The 17,614-nt window shown below is 53.3% G+C and overlaps 1 protein-coding gene across 3 annotated transcripts in view; it reads left to right on the top strand.

The window, feature by feature from the left end:
- Positions 1-16,650, top strand: part of LOC105480751 (BH3 interacting domain death agonist) — a 37,961-nt gene extending 21,311 nt beyond the window's left edge. For 2 of the 3 annotated variants that reach the window (XM_071079990.1, XM_011739920.3), the window contains exons 2-6: positions 329-398; positions 7,350-7,560; positions 12,534-12,673; positions 13,803-14,015; positions 16,429-16,650. In XM_071079990.1, coding sequence (XP_070936091.1) covers positions 387-398; positions 7,350-7,560; positions 12,534-12,673; positions 13,803-14,015; positions 16,429-16,440 — 588 coding nt within the window. In that variant the 5' untranslated portion in view covers positions 329-386 and the 3' untranslated portion in view covers positions 16,441-16,650. Of the gene's footprint in view, positions 1-328; positions 399-7,349; positions 7,561-12,533; positions 12,674-13,802; positions 14,016-16,428 lie in introns of those variants that run through there. The other variant, XM_071079988.1, reaches the window with a different exon arrangement.
- Positions 16,651-17,614: the final 964 nt, after the last annotated feature.

Genomic DNA, 17,614 nt, shown 5'->3' with positions numbered 1-17,614 from the left:
TAAACACTTTACATTTTATGATAATAAAATAATTTGTGAGCCGACGGCCCTGTTTCCCTGATGCCTGAGGTCTTCCTGGGGTGGCATGGGAGGGCTGAATTCAGGTGTGGGGTTGGCCCCAGGGCACTGAGTGCCTGGGCGAGTATCTGGAATGAGGGAAACAGCTTGGCTCCAGCCAAGAGGAAAGAAACCCAGGATGCTCTGGTCAGGCCAGGACCTGGGCTCAGTCACCATTTCTGGAGCCCAAGCCCGCTGCGTTGTCCTCCCGAGGGGTCCTGACTGGGGCTTTCCAGGAGCAGCCGCCCACTCTGTGTGTGTCCTCTTCCAGGTCGCCGCTGGAACACCGTGAACTAGGAGTGAGTCGGAGCTGCCGTGCTGCCCAGGCCATGGACTGTGAGGTCAGAGGCCAGATCCCCTGCAGGTGCCTTGTGGGAGGTGGGGGGTGAGGGGTAAGGGCCGGCATGTCCCCCAGCACGCCTCCATGAGGGCTAAGGCTGAGCCCACATGGCCCTTAGCACAGCTCCGCACAGACGAACCCCGCGCAGCCCCTTCACTGAAGCAGGCAAGAGCCGGGAAGTCCTCCGTTTCCCTGTCCTGCACCTACCTTCCTTGCACTCCGCTTTCGGTGCGGCCCCTCCACACAGCGGCTGGGGCTAACTGCAAGGGCCAGGGGGCTTTTGGTTTAAGACCATTGATAGCCATAGGCTGTGGGTCCCAGCAATTTGGGAGGCCAAACAGGAGGATTCCTTGAGGCCAGGAGGTCGAGGCTACAGTGAGCTGTGATTGTGCCAGTGCACTGCAGCCCTGTCCAAACAAACAAGCAAGCAAACACACACAAAAGAGATTTAAAAACAAGAAAGTGGGCATTACATAAGCACTTCATACAATTCTCTCAACTGTAAAAGCAAGACAACAATACTTGTCTAACCCATGCCATTGCTATCAGGAGCAAATAAATCAATAAAGGTCAAATAAAAGTGCTGGAAACTGTAAGGTGTTTCAAAACATTTTTAACCCACTGGATTTAAATTTCCCTTCATAGCTGGGTGAGGTGGCACATAATCCCAGTGACTTGGGAGGCAGAAGCGGGAGGATTGCTTGAGGCCAGGAGTTTGATTGAGAAACCTGGGCAACATAGTAAGACCCTGTCTTTATAAAGATAAAAGCGGTGGAGTTCTGGGAGGGGAGCCCGGAGCCCCCGCGGTCATGGTCCTGCCTTCAGCAGGATGCTCCCTGAAGGACTCCTTGTCTCTCCTTCCCTTTAAATGGTCTGGGGAGAGAAAATCACAGCACACGGGTCAGGAGCCTCTCCACCCACTGCAGCAGAGCCTCCTCCCGCCCCTCCTGCCGAGTTCTGCAGCCTCTGCAGGGCGCCCGGCACCGGGGCCTCGCGCTGTCCTGGCAGCCTCTGGGAAGGCATCTGCGAAGTCTAATGCCTTGGCGCTTAGTGACTGGCGGCCTGTGTCGCGGTTTCTGAACATGGAGAGCACCCAGCACCCAGGAGGTTCTCAAGCTGCCCCTACTGGGCATCTTTTCCAGAGGTGGGGATGGTGTGGATTTCAGCGTGGTGGCTGGAGGGCTGAGGCAGTGGCTCGAGTTTGATGTCAGTTACGTGAACAGAGGAGACTGCAGGAGCTCCCCCGGTCCTGATCCAGGCTTCTTGTCAGTGGCCAAAAGACCACTCTGTGGGTGCCACCGTCCCTTCCCACCTGCCGCTGCTGTTCCGGCTTCGTGCTCTGGAGGCCTCCGCAGGCTGAACGGAACGCCGCCGTCACAGTGCGGCGCCCTGACTCGCCTGAGGAGGCGCCTGCCCTCCCGCCGCCTCTGCCTCTGCCCGCCCGGTCAGTGAGGGGCTGGATGTCGCCGCGCGCAGCGCTCCCCTTTCCTGCCTTCGGAGGGAGAAAGCCGGGGCAGCAGTGAGGCAGCCCGCCCGGGGCCACAGAGCTGGGGTCACAGCGAAACACTCCGAAAGATTCTTTCAAATTATAGGGTTCAGCCTTTTTTCCCATCAGAACTTTAATTCTGTTTAGATATTTCTTTTTTTTCTGGTTTGTTTTATTTGTTTTGAGACGGAGTCTCGCTCTGTCGCCCAGGCTGGAGTGCAGTGGCGCGATCTCAGCTCACTGCAAGCTCCGCCTCCCGGGTTCACGCCATTCTCCTGCCTCAGCCTCCGGAGTAGCTGGGACTACAGGCGCCCGCCACCACGCCTGGCTAATTTTTGGTATTTTTTAGTAGAGACGGGGTTTCACCATGTTAGCCAGGATGGGCTTGATCTCCTGACCTCGTGGTCCACACGCCTCGGCCTCCCAGAGTGCTGGGATTACAGGCGTGAGCCACCGCGCCTGGCCAGTTCTATGTAGATATTTCTTTTTCTTCCCCTAGTAAAAATAAAATAAAATAAAATACAGTAAAATGCACATAACAGAAAATTTACTGGGTGCAGTGGCTCACACCTATAATACCAGCACTTTGGGAGGCGGAGTGGGTGGATTGCTCGAGCTCAGGAGTTTGAGACCAACCTGGCCAACATGGTGAGACCACCATACCTACAAAAACTACAAAAATTAGCCAGGCATGGTGGTGCATGCCTGTAGTCCCAGCTGCTTGGGAGCCTGAGGCAGGAAAATCACTTGAGCTCAGGAGTCTCAGGCTGTAGTGAGACAAGATCGCACCACTGCACTCCAGCCTGGGCAGCAGAGGGAGATCCTGCCTAAACAACAACAAAATCAGTGTTCCTAATTTTCCTTTAAAAAGTGTGGAGAACTTTGCATTATTTTGCTTGTCAGTATCTTCCAACTGCTGCCTCTTTGATTGTTTTGATATTTGATAAAACAAAGACAATGAGATTGGTTTTATTTTTGTTTGGTGCTATTTTTTTGCCAGGTTTGGGGAACAGGATTTTTCCAATTTATGAAACTGCATTGGGTAGGGTAGGTACCATCTTTTTCTTTCTTTTTTTTTTTTTTTTCTTTTCTGAAACAGAGTCTCGCTCTGTCACCAGGCTGGAGTGCAGTGGTGCGATCTCGGTTCGCTGCAACCTCCACCTCCTGGGTTTCAAGCAGTTCTCCTGCCTCAGCCGCCCGAGTAGCTGGTACTACAGGCACGTGTCACCATGCCCAGCTCATTTTTGAATTTTTAGTAGAGATGGGGTTTCACCATGTTGCCCAGGATGGTCTCAACCTCTTGACCTCATGACCACTCGCCTCGGCCTCCCAAAGTGCTGGGATTACAGGCGTGAGCCACTGTGCCCGGCCAGTACCATCCTCTTCTTTGCACTGGAGCTGGTCTTATTATTTCTGCCTCCATTAGATCACTTTTGTAACATGCCTTGCAGAATTTCCTGTCTAAATCATTTCTCTTAGCATATTTTTTTCCTGTGATCTAAAAGATAAACAACTATCAATTCTTTTATCAAAAGTGGATCTAGAGGCCGGGCATGGTGGCTCACGCCAGTAATCCCAGCACTTTGGGAGGTTAAGGTGGCAGATCACCTGAGGTCAGGAGTTCCAGACCAGCCTGGCCAACATGCTGAAACCCCATCTTTACTAAAAATACAAAAATTAGCCAGGTGTGGTGGCATGTGCCTGTAACCCCAGCTACTTGGGAGGCTGAGGCAGGAGAATCCATTGAACCTGGGAGGCAGAGGTTGCAGTGAGCTGAGATCACACCATTGCACTCCAGCCTGGGCAACAGAGTGAGACTTTGTCTCCAAAAAAAAAGTGGATGTGGAAGATCAAAAAAGGGCATGGTTCCATATTGGCACAGCACAAGCTCTATTCTTGGAATTAAATGACATCCATCTTCCAAGCCTACTCCTGTCCTGTGGGACCAGCCCAGCCTGTCCCTGAAGCACTGGTCCAGACAGGAGCCTGTCCACACAGTTCTCCACCCACTGGGCCCAGTGCTTGACTGCACGGTCACTCGCAGCATCTGGACCTCCTCTGGCAGGTGCCATTCTTTGCTCTCCCTCCCTGCCCCCTCAAGTCTTTGTTTTCTGTGGGATCTTGAGTTTGATAGCCTGACCTGCCATGGTGGCAGTGCTGCTCTGTGTCCAGATTCTGGATGCCTGTTTACCAAGCGCAGGTCAAAGAGGTCCTTGGGCAGCGGCTGCCTGCGTTAGCTTCTCGGGGCTGCTGTAGGCAATTCCAAGCAGGAGAGTGGCTTTAAACAACAGACGCCGATTCCCTCCCGGTTCTAGAGGCCGGAAGGCTGGAATCCCGTGTTGCCCGGCTGCTTCCTTCTGGGGCATTCTCCCGGCTCCTGTGGCTGCCTCTGTCTTCACATGGTGTTCTCTCTGTGTGTCTCTGCTTAATTCTCCCTCTCGTTTCTCTTACGAAGACACCAGTCATTGGATTTAGGACCCACCCTAATCCAATACGACCTCATCTTAACTTGATTGCATCTGCAGAAACCTCATTTTCAAATAAGGTCACATTGGCAGGTACTTGGGGTTAGGACTTGCACACTTCTTTTTGGGTGACACAGCTTCGCCCACAGCACTGCCTGCGTCCTCTCTTCTCTCCTCACCAGGACTGTCGCTTGAGGCAGGAATGAAGCACATCCTGTCTGTGGGCTGTCTCGTGCCATGAGGCAGCTGCATACAGGAACTGTTAGGAATTGATGCAGCGGAATTTTTTTTTTTTTTTTTTTTTTTTTTGAGACGGAGTCTCGCTCTGTCACCCAGGCTGGAGTGCAGTGGCCGGATCTCAGCTCACTGCAAGCTCCGCCTCCCGGGTTTACGCCATTTTCCGGCCTCAGCCTCCGAGTACCTGGGACTACAGGCGCCCGCCACCTCGCCCGGCTAGTTTTTTGTATTTCTTAATAGAGACGGGGTTTCACCGTGTTAGCCAGGATGGTCTCGATCTCCTGACCTCGTGATCCGCCCGTCTCGGCCTCCCAAAGTGCTGGGATTACAGGCTTGAGCCACCGCGCCCGGCCGATGCAGCGGAATTTTGCATACAGTTTTTCCTGTTTTCAGAAACAACTTTGGAGAAGTAAAGGCTGAATAGCAATACACAAGCACCTTATTTGATTTTTATTTTAGATTCAGGGGTACACGTACATGTTTGCTACATGGGAATATCATGCACTGGTGGGGACTGGGCTTCCGGTATTGCCTGGAGAGGGACTGTGTCATGCTGCCCCGCCCCCGCCTCCCTGCCGTAAAGCGCCCAGCGCCTGCTCGCTCCATCTTCGTGTCCATGGGCACCCATTGTTTAGCTCCCACTTATAAGTGAGAACAGTCAGTGTTTGATTTTCTGTTTCTGAGTTCGTTCACTCAGGGTAATGGCCTCTAGCTCTATCCACGTTGCTACAAAGGACATGATTTTATTCTTTTTTATGGCTGCAGCAATACACAAGCTCCTTATTCTAAGCATTTTTTTTTTTTCTTTTTTGAGACAGGGTCTCACTTTGTCACCCAGGTTGGAGTGCAGTGGTGTGATCATGGTTCATTGCAGCCTCAAACTTCTGGGCTCAAGTGACCCTTCCACCTCAGTCTCATGAGTAGCTGGGACTACAGGTGCATGCCCCCTTGGCTAATTTTTATTTTTTATAAAGATGGGGATCTTGCTGCCAGGCTGGTCTCAAATTCCTAGGCTCAAGCGATCCTCCTGCCTCTGCCTCCCAGAGTGCTGGGATTACAGGCGTCACGTAGCAAAGCATTAAAACAATTTGCTGATGGGCACTGTAGCTCACACCTGTAATCTCAGCACTTTGGGAGGCCAAGGGGGAGCAGATCACGAGGTCAGGAGTTCGAGACCAGCCTGACCAACATGATGAAACATCGTCTCTACTAAAAATACAAAAATTAGCTGGGTGTGGTGGTGCACGCCTGTAATCCCAGGTACTCAGGAAGCTGAGGCAGGAGAATCATTTGAACCCGGGAGGCGGAGGTTGCAGTGAGCCGAGATCACAGCACTGCACTCCAGCCTGGGTGACAGAGCGAGACTCCATCTCAAAACAAAAACAAAAAAGCAATTTGCCCTGTAAGAACTGTCCTCTAAAAGTTTTTGGTTTTTCTAATGAAAAATATGGGCTTAGAGGATAGAAATAAATCTCTGCCTGCACTTCCATCTTCCTTCCCGCTCTTCTCTGGCAGCCTAGGAGGTCTTTGTGTGTGAACCTGGGCAGATCTCAGCATCCCCGCCCTTCTTTTTGTTTTGTTCTCTCTTCCACCTTACCTCTTTTTTTTTTTTTTTTTTTTTTTTTTTTTTTTTTTGAGACGGAGTCTTGCTCTGTTGCCGGGGCTGGAGTGCAGTGGCCGGATCTTGGCTCACTGCAAGCTCCGCCTCCCGGGTTCACGCCATTCTCCTGCCTCAGCCTCCCGAGTAGCTGGGACCACAGGCGCCCGCCACCTCGCCCAGCTAGTTTATTTTTTGTATTTTTTAGTAGAGACGGTGTTTCACCGTGTTAGCCAGGATGGTCCCGATCTCCTGACCTCGTGATCCGCCCGTCTCGGCCTCCCAAAGTGCTGGGATTACAGGCTTGAGCCACCGCGCCCGGCCCACCTTACGTCTTTCTCTGCTCTGGGCACACCCAGCTGCAGATGCTACAAGGGTTCACCTTTGTTTGCAAGAATACAGCACCAAACACAGTCAGTACCCCAAGAACAGTCCCTGCCATCTCCCGCGGCACAGACGCTGGCCGAGCTGCAGCTGCCAGTGCTGCCCAGGGAGCTGGAGAGCTGTCGGCCAAGAGCCCAGCCCCTCCGGGTAGAGCAGGAGCCAGCCCCACCACTCCCTGTGGGGTTTGGATTAAGGACACATCCACCCAAAGTAAACCAAGCTTGGCCGAAGGCAGGTGCCCAGCTGTGGTCACCACTCCACAGTAGTTACTGGAAATCTTCCATCTGCCCAGTACCCTCCTGAGCCCGTGAAGGAGATGAGGGGAAAGAAAGGGGCTCTGCCTGTTGGAAGCACAGCCAGGAAAGGTGGGCTCAGATTGCTGAAGCTTGCGGGGGAACCTGAAGAAAGCGTGCAAGCACAGGATGATGGATGATGCCCGCGTGTCACTCACTCGCCTCCCCAGAACAGCCTGTGACCTTCTCACCCAGTGGAAGCTCCCCAGCCACGTGTTTCAGGAGGTCCAGCAGATTCCTCTGCAGAGGAATCCCTTTCTGCAGAGTCGGGGCTCGCTCCCTGCCATCTACAGGCGGTGCTGCTTAAAGCCAGGGCCGCAGACCTTGCCTCTGCCTGTTGAGACCTCCTGCAGGGCACTCCAGCCCACAGGGTCCCTCAGCTCTCCGGGGCCTGCGAGGCTCTTTTGGGCTGGCCGCACCTGGAGCTCTTTGCAGGAGGGGCCTCTGGCCTGGCTGAGGTCCCACCTTCCTGACTCCCCTTTCCCCTCAGGTCAGCAATGGTTCCGGCCTCAGGGATGAGTGCGTCACAAACCTGCTGGTGTTCGGCTTCCTCCAAAGCTGCTCTGACAACAGCTTCCGCAGAGAGCTGGACGCGCTGGGCCGCGAGCTGCCAGTGCCAGCTGCCCAGTGGGAGGCCTACGACGAGCTTCAGACGGACGGTAACCGCAGCAGCCACTCCCGCATGGGAAGAATAGAGGCAGGTAGGTGGCCGGCCCCACCTCCTTCCCCAAAGCCGGGCTTTTCTGTCGCCAGTTACTGGGCTCAGCCTCCGCGTCTGCAGTTTCAGCGACCACGTAGGTTGGTGTCACTTAACCACTTGACTGATTGGTCTCTACTTGATTCCCTCCAGTGCTGCTGAACTCACTGCCCACCATTTTTGGGTGACTCTGTTAGAAAATTCTTCCTGCCGGGCGCGGTGGCTCACGCCTGTAATCCCAGCACTTTGGGAGGCCGAGGCGGGCGGATCACGAGGTCGGGAGATAGAGACCATCCTGGCGAACACGGTGAAACCCCGTCTCTACTAAAAGAAATACAAACAACTAGCCGTGCGTGGTGGCGGGCGCCTGTAGTCCCAGCTACTTGGGAGGCTGAGGCAGGAGAATGGCGTGAACCCGGGAGGCGGAGCTTGCAGTGAGCTGAGATCCGGCCACTGCGCTCCAGCCTGGGCGACAGAGCGAGACTCCGTCTCAAAAAAAAAAAAAAAGAAAGAAAATTCTTCCTTTCTGATGAGCCAGAATCCCATGTACTGGTCTTGAGTCCCTTGTCTGGACCTACATAGAATGGTGTTTTTATCCAGTTTCCCAAATGTGATTCTGATGCAAAGATTGCAAACCACTTGTCTGGATTATATAACCCAAGGGGTTCTCTCACTTGGCCTTATATCGTCTCAAGGACCTGGAGCTTTAAATGCTGGTGCCTGCGTCTTGCCTCCAGAGATTCTGATTGGTTGGTCTGGGCATTGCTGGGTCTGGGCAAAGCCCCCAGGTGGCACTCCCGGCGCGGCCCCTGTCTCCCCAAGCGGGCCTGGCTGATTGTCCCATTGATGGAGGCCCACTGGTTTCACAGTGACTTCTGCCCCTGTCTATACCTGACACTTTTCCTTTCGTATACATTATGCCCCGTGATTACCTATACAAGAACACAGAAGCATTTGGAACCTCATTTCCAGGTGAGGAAACCCAGGTCCAGCGAAGGGTAAATGACTGGCTCCAGATCACACAGCTGGCGGTCATGTCACCGCCTCACCGCCGGAACGTAGGGCCAGGCCCCCGCTCAAGCTGGGGTTCAGCTGCCCTCGCACTGTAGGGCACAGCTTCCAGGCCACCGTGGTTTCCAGACTGCTCACCTTTCCTGTTGCTAATCCCTGCGCTCTCCTCCAGCCTCCAGCTCCACTCGCCTTTGCCAAGGGGCTGCTTCTGCAGACGGGCTGTCCCAAGCGGAGGCTGGGGGCGTGTGGAGGCTCACCCACTTCCAGATCCGGCCCTGTGACGCTGGCTTTCAGTAGTGTGCACGTTGGAATTACACGAGGAACCTTTCCAAATGCAGGCCTTGGGCCCTACTCCAGCTGCCTGCATCAAGCTGTTTTAGCGGGGTAGACTGCCCAGGTAGACTCCCACCCTGGCCCAGGCCTTCCGAGCTCAAGGGTTGTGCTGCCCTCTGGTGGCTGTGGGGGAGACCAACAGCTGACCCAGCCTTCTGCCTCCCACCTGTCTTAGATCAGTGCTTGAGAACGTGGCTGGAGTTCCCCACTAGCCTGGGGTGGGGGTGGGAGGGGGGTGGGGGTGGGAGGGTGGGAGGAGGTGTCTGAGAACGTCTCTGCCTTCTAATCCAGCCAGCACGTCTTCTGGCTGGCTCTGAACTGAGGAGAAACCCCGGATCCCCTTGGGAAGGTCCAGGAAGGGCAGGAGTGGACGGGCACAGCTCTGCTGTCAGCACTGCTGTGGGGGCAGCTGCAGCCCCAGTCTGCCCTGGTGTTTTTCTCTTGCTCTTTTCTCCACGCCGGCCTTTGCCTCTAAACTGAGAAACCGGGCTTGACTCAAGTGGCACCGGCAAAAGTGATCATGGCAGTTCTCTTAGCCTGACCGGTGCTCTGGTGGGAAAGTGGTGTGTGAATCTGGTCCCTGGCAAGCCTGGGAAGAAGGGCAAGGTAGAGACTCTGGCTGCCGGGGTTTCTTTGGTGAGTCCGCTCACTTGGCTGGACACAGACGGATCAGGAAAGATTCCTGTTGCTACTGGGCTGGTGGCCAGAGGGAGAGAGGACGTGTCCGTAACTGAAGCAAGGTGGATAGGCTTCGGGGACGAGCGAGGCACAGATTCGGTGCTGGGGGAGCGATGAGGTGCTGGAGGAGCTGGGTGCTCTGCTCTGCAGGGAATCAGGAAAACTGTGGGGCTGCAGCTCCCGTTGAGCTGGGCCTTGGAGGCTGGGTACATTTGGTTCCTTGGAAACTGGGAAGAGGGAATGGCCCTCTTTTAAGCAAAAGCCCAGCGGCTATAAACGCTACAGTGAGGCTGGGTGCAGTGGCTCACGCCTGTAATCCCAGCACTTTGGGAGGCCAAGGCAGGTGGATCAAGGTCAGGAGTTCAAGAACATCCTGGCCAAGATGGTGAAACCCCGTCTCTACTAAAAACAAATACAAAACTTAGCCAGGCGTGGTGGCGGACGCCTGTAATCCCAGCTACTTGGGAGGCTGAGGTAGAGAATTGTTTGAACCCGGGAGGCGGAGGTTGCAGTGAGCTGAGATCATACCACTGCATTCCAGCTTGGGTGACAGAGTGAGACTCCGTCTCAAAAACAAAAGAAAAAGAAAAAAAGCTACAGTGAATAGTTGAGTTTGCCTAGGAAGCGTGGAAGTGAAGTCATGTATTTTGAGCTGGGTCATGACTTGTCACTTAAGCAGAGGTGAGCCCTTGAGAGGTTTTGAAGAGAAGCGATGTGGCAGCCATACTGTATGTTCCACGGACAGACTCCAGGGAGGCTGTGAAACCCCCAGAGCACAGCTTCTAAGAACGTGCCCACTCCTTGGCACCTCACTTCCCCCAACCCTGCCCTGCTCTGAGGTCTGTGCTGTGAAGGTGGCAGAGTAGACTGGACGGCGGGGAGTGGGACTGTCATCATCAGATGAGAGCTAACAGTGGCAGAGGGTAGGCAAAACACTTGTGTTTGCAACATAACGTGAGATTTGACAGCTGACTGAGGGCGGGAGCAGCAGCCAAAACCAGAAAAGCCAGAGGGAAGTTGCAAGCACAAAAAAAAGTAGAAGATTTAATGGGAGAAATAACAATAGCTGGCATCTATTGAACACTTACTAGGAGCTAGGTACAGGCCCGTTCATTCATTTATACAATTAAAACTTTTTTTAAGAAACAGGGTCAGGCCGGGCGCGGTGGCTCAAACCTGTAATCCCAGCACTTTGGGAGGCCGAGACGGGTGGATCATGAGGTCAGGTATAGAGACGATCCTGGCTAACACGGTGAAACCCCGTCTCTACCAAAAAATACAAAAAACTAGCCGGGTGTGGTGGCGGGCGCCTGTAGTCCCAGCTACTCGGGAGGCTGAGGCAGGAGAATGGCCTGAACCCGGGAGGCGGAGCTTGCAGTGAGCCGAGATCACGCCACTGCACTCCAGCCTGGGCGGCAGAGTGAGACTCAGTCAAAAAAAAAAAAAAAAAAAGAAAAGAAACAGGGTCGTGCTCCATTGCCCAGGCTGGAGGGCAGTGGTGTGATCACAGCTCACTGCAGCCTTGAACTCCTGGCCTCAAGGAGTCCTCCCACCTCAGCCTCCTATGTAGCTGGGATTAGAGGTACGTGCAGTACACCTGGCTCCCTTTGAAAGTTTTTTGTAGAGGCAGGGCACAGTGGCTTACGCCTGTAATCCCAGCACTTTGGGAGGCCAAGGTGGGTGGATCACGAGGTCAGGAGTTCGAGACCAGCCTGACCAACATGGTGAAACCCCATCTCTACTTAAAATACAAAAATTAGCTGGGTGTGGTGGTGGGTGCCTGTAATCCCAGCTACTCAGGAGGCTAAATCATGAGACTTGCTTGAACCCGGAGGCGGAGGTTGCAGTGAGCCGAGATCATGCCACTGTACTCCAGCCTGCGTGACAGAGTCAGACTCCGTCTCAAAAAAAAAAAAGTAGCTTTTTGTAGAGGCAGGGCCTTGCTCTGTTGCTGGTGCAGTCATGGCTCACTGCAGCCTCTAACTCCTGGCCTTAAGCAATCTTCTGTCCTCCACCTCCCAAAGCGCTGGGGTTACAGGCGTGCACTACCACACCTGGTCCCTACAATTGTTCACTGAGCACCTACTGAGTGCCTTGCATTATTTTAAATGCTGGGTATTTGTCAGTGGACAAAACAGATTAAAAAATCATAGCCCTTAGGGAGCTTAGCCTCTAGCAGGGGTGTCAGACAATAACACAGCAAGTGTTGAGGAAGAAACGGAGGCGGCAGGGAGCGTGGTCGTTGAGCTTGGCCGACATGGAGCTGCGACAGTGGTACTTGGGCAGGGGCAGCATGGAGGCTGTGGTCCAGGGGAGCAGGACTGAGGGGCAAGGAGGAGATCTCCGGTTAGAAACGCAGGAGAGATTCTCCAGGGCCTTGCTGGTGCCAGTGACAACTGGGGTTTTCCTGAGACGGGACTGTGAGGAATGGGGGCTCTCGGCGAGGAATGGGGGCTCCGGCGAGGAATGGGGGCTCTCAGGCTGGAGAGGGCGAAGGTGGGTCCGGGATGCTGTCTGCCCACAGGGCCCCTTCCCCAACAGCTGCCCAGGCCAAGGCCAACCCTGCTGGGTTGTGTGGTGTGAGCCATGAGGCTGCTGCCAGGCTCATACCTCAGGCGTGGTCGTGACACCCCGGCTTCACTGACCCTGCCCGTGGGGACATGGTGCCTGTGCATGGGGACATGGTGCCTGTGCGTGGGAACCTAGGCCTCAGCCGAGGCCCTAAGCTCCGGCACTGCCCAGAACTCAGCTCAGCGCTGGTACCCAGCCCGCCTGCCGTGGCCCCGGGGGAGTGGAGCCCGTGTCCAGTGGGGGCTGGCGCTACACTGTGGGGTGAGGGGCTGGCCTTGTCCCATCGCAGACCTGTCCTTTCCTGGGGCAGGGTGGTGTGGGAGAGGGTATCAGGGCCATTTGCTGAGTCTGCTCTGTCTCTGCCGCCCCTGCCTGAACACTCAGATTCTGAAAGTCAAGAAGACGTCATCCGGAACATTGCCAGGCACCTCGCCCAGGTCGGGGACAGCATGGACCGTAGCATCCCTCCGGGCCTGGTGAACGGCCTGGCCCTGCAGCTCCGGAACACCAGCCGGTCGGAGGAGGTGAGTGAAGGCCTGAGGACCGTGTGGGCAGGTAAGTGAGCCTGTGGGGGCTGTCCCCTGCCTCTCACCAGCAGCCCACTGTGGCGTGAGGCCACTCAACTCGTGACTGTCCGTTCCAGAACTCTGACGAAGGAACTGGACACAGGGCATGGTTCATTGCTTTTCAGAAGAATTCAGCTGGTTCACATCGAGGAAACCTGAGCCTTCAATGAGAGGAAAGAGTTTAGGGGTAAAAGCCTCTAAAAGATGAAGGAAGCATGTTTGGCCGACAGAAGTAACGGGCGCGTTCTTGGGTTGTAGGGAGTTTGGTGCCAGTGAGAGCCGCGAGCCCGGGGGTGCCGCCTGCTGGTCTGCGGGGCTCCTTGGTTGGAACCCACACAGCTTTCTGAGCTCTACCGTTTGCTTGGCACTGTGGGGGATACAAGGTTGGTCCGGGGCACCGTGTCCACAAAACACTTAGCAGGAAGGAGAGCTGCATCCTCCAACTGCCAAATACAGGCCTGTAGCGATGGGAGCTGAGAGGAAAGAAAGTTCCACTTTGTCGACTCTACCAGCTGAAAACGCAGGCGTCCTCATCTCCTAGAAATCCAGTCATGCTTCTGTTCAGCAGGGCCAGCCTGTGACGTCCCCAGCAGCTGCCTAGAACGCAGGAGTGGCCAGCACACTCCCATGTAACTCTGCATGTGTGCCGACGGGCCTGCCGGTCCTCGCCAGCCTCATGGTCTGTGTCCAGTACCCCCCATGCCGTCCCCTTCCTCGCCTCCATTCAGCTAGGTCTGCACCAATAAAATGGGCCTGGGCCTGAGGTGTCGCAGGTGGTCACTCGTTCTGGACTTGAAGTGCCTTGGGCGCAGGGACGACGAAGTCTTCTTGTATCCCATCACCGTCTAACAGTGAGCGCAGGGGCTCACCACACACGCGTTTGCTTAACGAGCCCCCTGCAGGGAGTGATTGCAATCTTCCCTTTCCATTGCCTTTCAGAACTCAACTGCTTCTCATTCTTTCAGCCCAGCAGCCCTGGATACTTAATCAGTACTTCCCTTTGAAGTGCTGCTTCATACTGGGGACTGTGTTTCCTTTGAGAGGGAAGAGTATTAGTGAACCAGGTTGTGTGTGCCCCTCTGTGCAGGACCGGAACAGGGACCTGGCCACTGCCCTGGAGCAGCTGCTGCAGGCCTACCCTACAGACATGGAGAAGGAGAAGACAATGCTGGTGCTGGCCCTGCTGCTGGCCAAGAAGGTGGCCAGTCACACGCCGTCCTTGCTGCGTGATGTCTTTCAAACAACGGTGAATTTTATTAACCAGAACCTACGCGCCTATGTGAGGAGCTTAGCCAGAAACGTAAGAACCCATGAGGTCAGCCCCTTCCCTGCCTGCTGCCCATGCCCTTTTCTCTGGAAGGTTGAGAAGCCCAGCGGGGCCGCTGCCTCTGATGCCAGCACAAGGGTTACAGGCTGTCCTGCTCGGGTTAGGTTTTGCTGTTGTGAGCAAGAAAGCTATGTGTGGAAGGTGGTGAAGGGCACCACAGTCCTCTCGAGCTTTACCAGCTTACTATTGGAGATGTGCTCCACTCAGAGGGGCGGCAAAGGCTCATGTCGCACTCCTGGTGGGGTCCTCACAGCATAAGCAGGCGCAGAGTGGAAGGAAAGGGCTGGAGGGCCCACAATGAGCTTTTCAGACTGCTTGCCTTGTCATAAAAATAAGTGTAATGTGGCCGGCCGTGGTGGCTCACGCCTGTGATCCCAGCAGTCTGGGAGGCCGAGATGGGCAGATCACCTAAGGTCAGGAGTTCCAGACCAGCCTGGCCAACATGACGAAAGCCCATCTCTACTAAAATACAAAAATTAGCCGGGCATGGTGGTGCACACCTGTGGTCCCAGCTACTCAGGAGGCTGAGTGAGGCAGAACTGCTTGAACCCCGGAGGCAGAGGTTGCAGTGAACCGAGATCGCACCACTGCACTTTAGCCTGGATGACAGAGCGAGGCTCCATCTCAAAAAAAAGGTGAAATGTGAACCAAAACAAGTAGTCGAGAAAGGGGGGAGCTGTCTAAAATCTTTTCCAGAGCACATCTGTCCCATAACCAGGTATTAGAAGTCACCGTGTAAAGCCGGGCATGGTGGCTCAAGCCTGTAATCCCAGCAATTTGGGAAGCAGAGGAGGATTGATTGAGGCTAGGAGTTTGAGACAAAACTGAGCAACATGGCAAGACCCTGTCTCTAAAAAATTTATAAAAATAATTAGCTGAGGGCCGGGTGTGGTGGCTCATGCCTGTAATCCCAGCACTTTGGGAGGCCAAGGCCGGTGGATCATGAAGTCAGGAGTTCAAGACCAGCCTGGCCAAGATGGTGAAACCCCGTCTCTACTAAAAATACAAAAAAAATTAGCTGGGTGCAGTGGCAGGTGCCTGTAATCCCAGCTACTTGAGGCAGGACAATCGCTTAAATCCTGGCAGCAGAGGCTGCAGTGAGCCAAGATCACGCCAGTGCACTCCAATCTGGGTGACAGAGTGAGACTGTCTCAAAAAAAAAAGAAAAAAACATTAGCTGAGCATGGTGGCATGCTAGTTCACGCCATCATGGAGGCTGAGGCAGCTCGTCAGGAGGCTGAGGCAGAAGGATCTCTTTGCTTGAGGCCAGGAGTTCAAGGCTGCAGTGAGTTCATTGTGCCACTGCAGTCCAGCCTGAACAAAACAAGACCCTGTTTCTAAAAACAAACAGAGTGTTCACAACGCTGCCCAAGAAGGGCCGGTTTTTGCAGTTGCCCCCATGTAGCAAAATCTGGTGCTTCTGTTTCATAGACCCAAATGGATATTAAGTGGATATGTCTTATTTGTAAATTTAAAAATATTAGCGAATGTTTGGGATTTTATGATATGTCAGAAGCATTACTTCAGGCTTTGGTTTTTAAGTAAAATAGCATCTAATCCTCTACTGAGAACTCAACAGAAAACATTCCTTATATGCTGTGGTCTTCAGTTTTACAGGCATTTTAAAAACAGGAGAATGAGGCCGGGCGCGGTGGCTCACGCCTGTAATCCCAGCACTTTTGGGAGGCTGAGATGGGCAGATCACGAGGTCAGGAGATTGAGACCATCCCGGCTAACACGGTGAAACTCCATCTCTACTAAAAATACAAAAAATTAGCCGGGCGAGGTGGCGGGCGCCTGTAGTCCCAGCTACTCGGGAGGCTGAGGCAGGAGAATGGCGTGAACCTGGGAAGCGGAACTTGTAGTGAGCTGAGATCTGGCCACTGCACTCCAGCCTGGGTGACAGAGCGAGACTCCGTCTCAAAAAAAAAAAAAAAAAAAACCAGGAGAATGAATATAAATCTTAAATCAGGCATTAAACCCAGCTGAATTGTTGGAAGGAGGTAAGCCTGAGGCCATTCCTGGACAGCTTTTACCAACACCCATGTAAAGGGGGAATGAGTGGGCAGGACGTGTGTGGCTGTCTGTATGGACAGCTTACCAGAGACTGACGGCTGAGGCAGAATCGTGATTCCTCTAACCCAGCAGGGGCCTCCTGACACTGTCGATGCCTCGGAGATGTGAATAGCCACCTCACCGCCTGAACAGCCTGTTTTTGCAGTTGCCCCAACGTAGCAGAAAGTAGGATGCACGGATAGGACTTTAGGGCCCTGGAGAACATGTTTTTGCATAAACCCCAGCTTTGCTCCGCTGTGGCACAGAGCTCTGGAGCCTGGTTTGTGAATGAGCCCAGCTGATTCTGGCTTTTTCTCCTTTCTTGCTCTAGGGGATGGACTGAACCGACAGTTCCAAAAGTGTGACTGGCTAAAGCTCGATATGGTCACAGCCATGTAGCTGCTTCCAGTGTAGACAGAGCCCTGGCATGTCAACAGCGTTCCTAGAGAAGACGGGCTGGAAGATAGCTGTGATTTCTGTTTTAAAGACAATGTTTTAAGCTTATAACGCATTCTAAAAGATCCACATTAATATACTTGAATGAAAATATCAATTTACACGTATTTGAATGGCCTTCGTATCATCCACACATGAATCTGCACATTCGTAAATCTATACATGGTGCCTTTATTTCCGCTGTGCAGGTTCTCACTTGAAAATTAAATTGAAAAGCAGGTTTCAAGGAAGTAGAAACAAAATACAATTTTTTTTGGTAAAAAAAATTACTGTTTATTAAAGTACAACCATAGGGGATGGTCTTACAGCAGGCAGTATCCTGTTTGAGGAAAGCAAGAATTGGAGAGGAAAGGAACATATCCCTTACGAATGAAAAATTCCACTCAAAATAGGGACTATCTTAATACTAAGGAACCAACAATCTTCCTGTTTAAAAACCAAATGGCCCAGAGATTCGGAACTGAAGTGCTGCACGCAAACACTGGGACCGTCTGATGCCAGTACGTAGGCGCTTGACCTTCTCAATTTCATCTCCCTTTGTTTGAGTCAAAAAGAACCACTTGTGGTTCTAAAAGGTGTGAAGGTGGTTTAAGGGCCCAGGTCAGCCACCGTTTACAAAATCAGGTAACTAACGGCATGCACCTTTTCTCCTTCCATGACATCAAGGCTTTGCTAAAGACATTAAGCCACAGGTGCCGGAAGCTACTGCGATGCCCTGGGAGTAGCCCGGGAAGTTTACAGAAGCTGTAGACTTCCAGTTTCTAGCCGTACGCTCGGCTCATCCATGCCTCAGAAGTGCATCTGGAGAGAAGAGGTTTCTAAGCATAAAAGATGAAAGAGCAGTTGGACTTTTTAAAAATTCAGCAAAGCAGTTCCCTCTCCTAGGGACAGTCAAAACCAAGTCACTTAGGTAGTACCAAAATAAACAAGGAAGAGCTTAGCTTTAGAAACAATGCAACACTGGTCTGCTGTTCAATGGGAAGCTATGGCCTAGGAATCAGTTTAAAAGCACGACGGTGGACGCTGGGTCTGTATCACACACATTGCTGTGAACAGGAATC

The sequence above is a fragment of the Macaca nemestrina genome, chromosome 15, assembly GCF_043159975.1.
Source record: "Macaca nemestrina isolate mMacNem1 chromosome 15, mMacNem.hap1, whole genome shotgun sequence".
Lineage (NCBI taxonomy): Eukaryota > Metazoa > Chordata > Mammalia > Primates > Cercopithecidae > Macaca > Macaca nemestrina.
The sequence above is the reverse complement of the archived record's forward strand: the minus strand, read 5'-3'. Positions and strand labels throughout refer to the sequence as shown.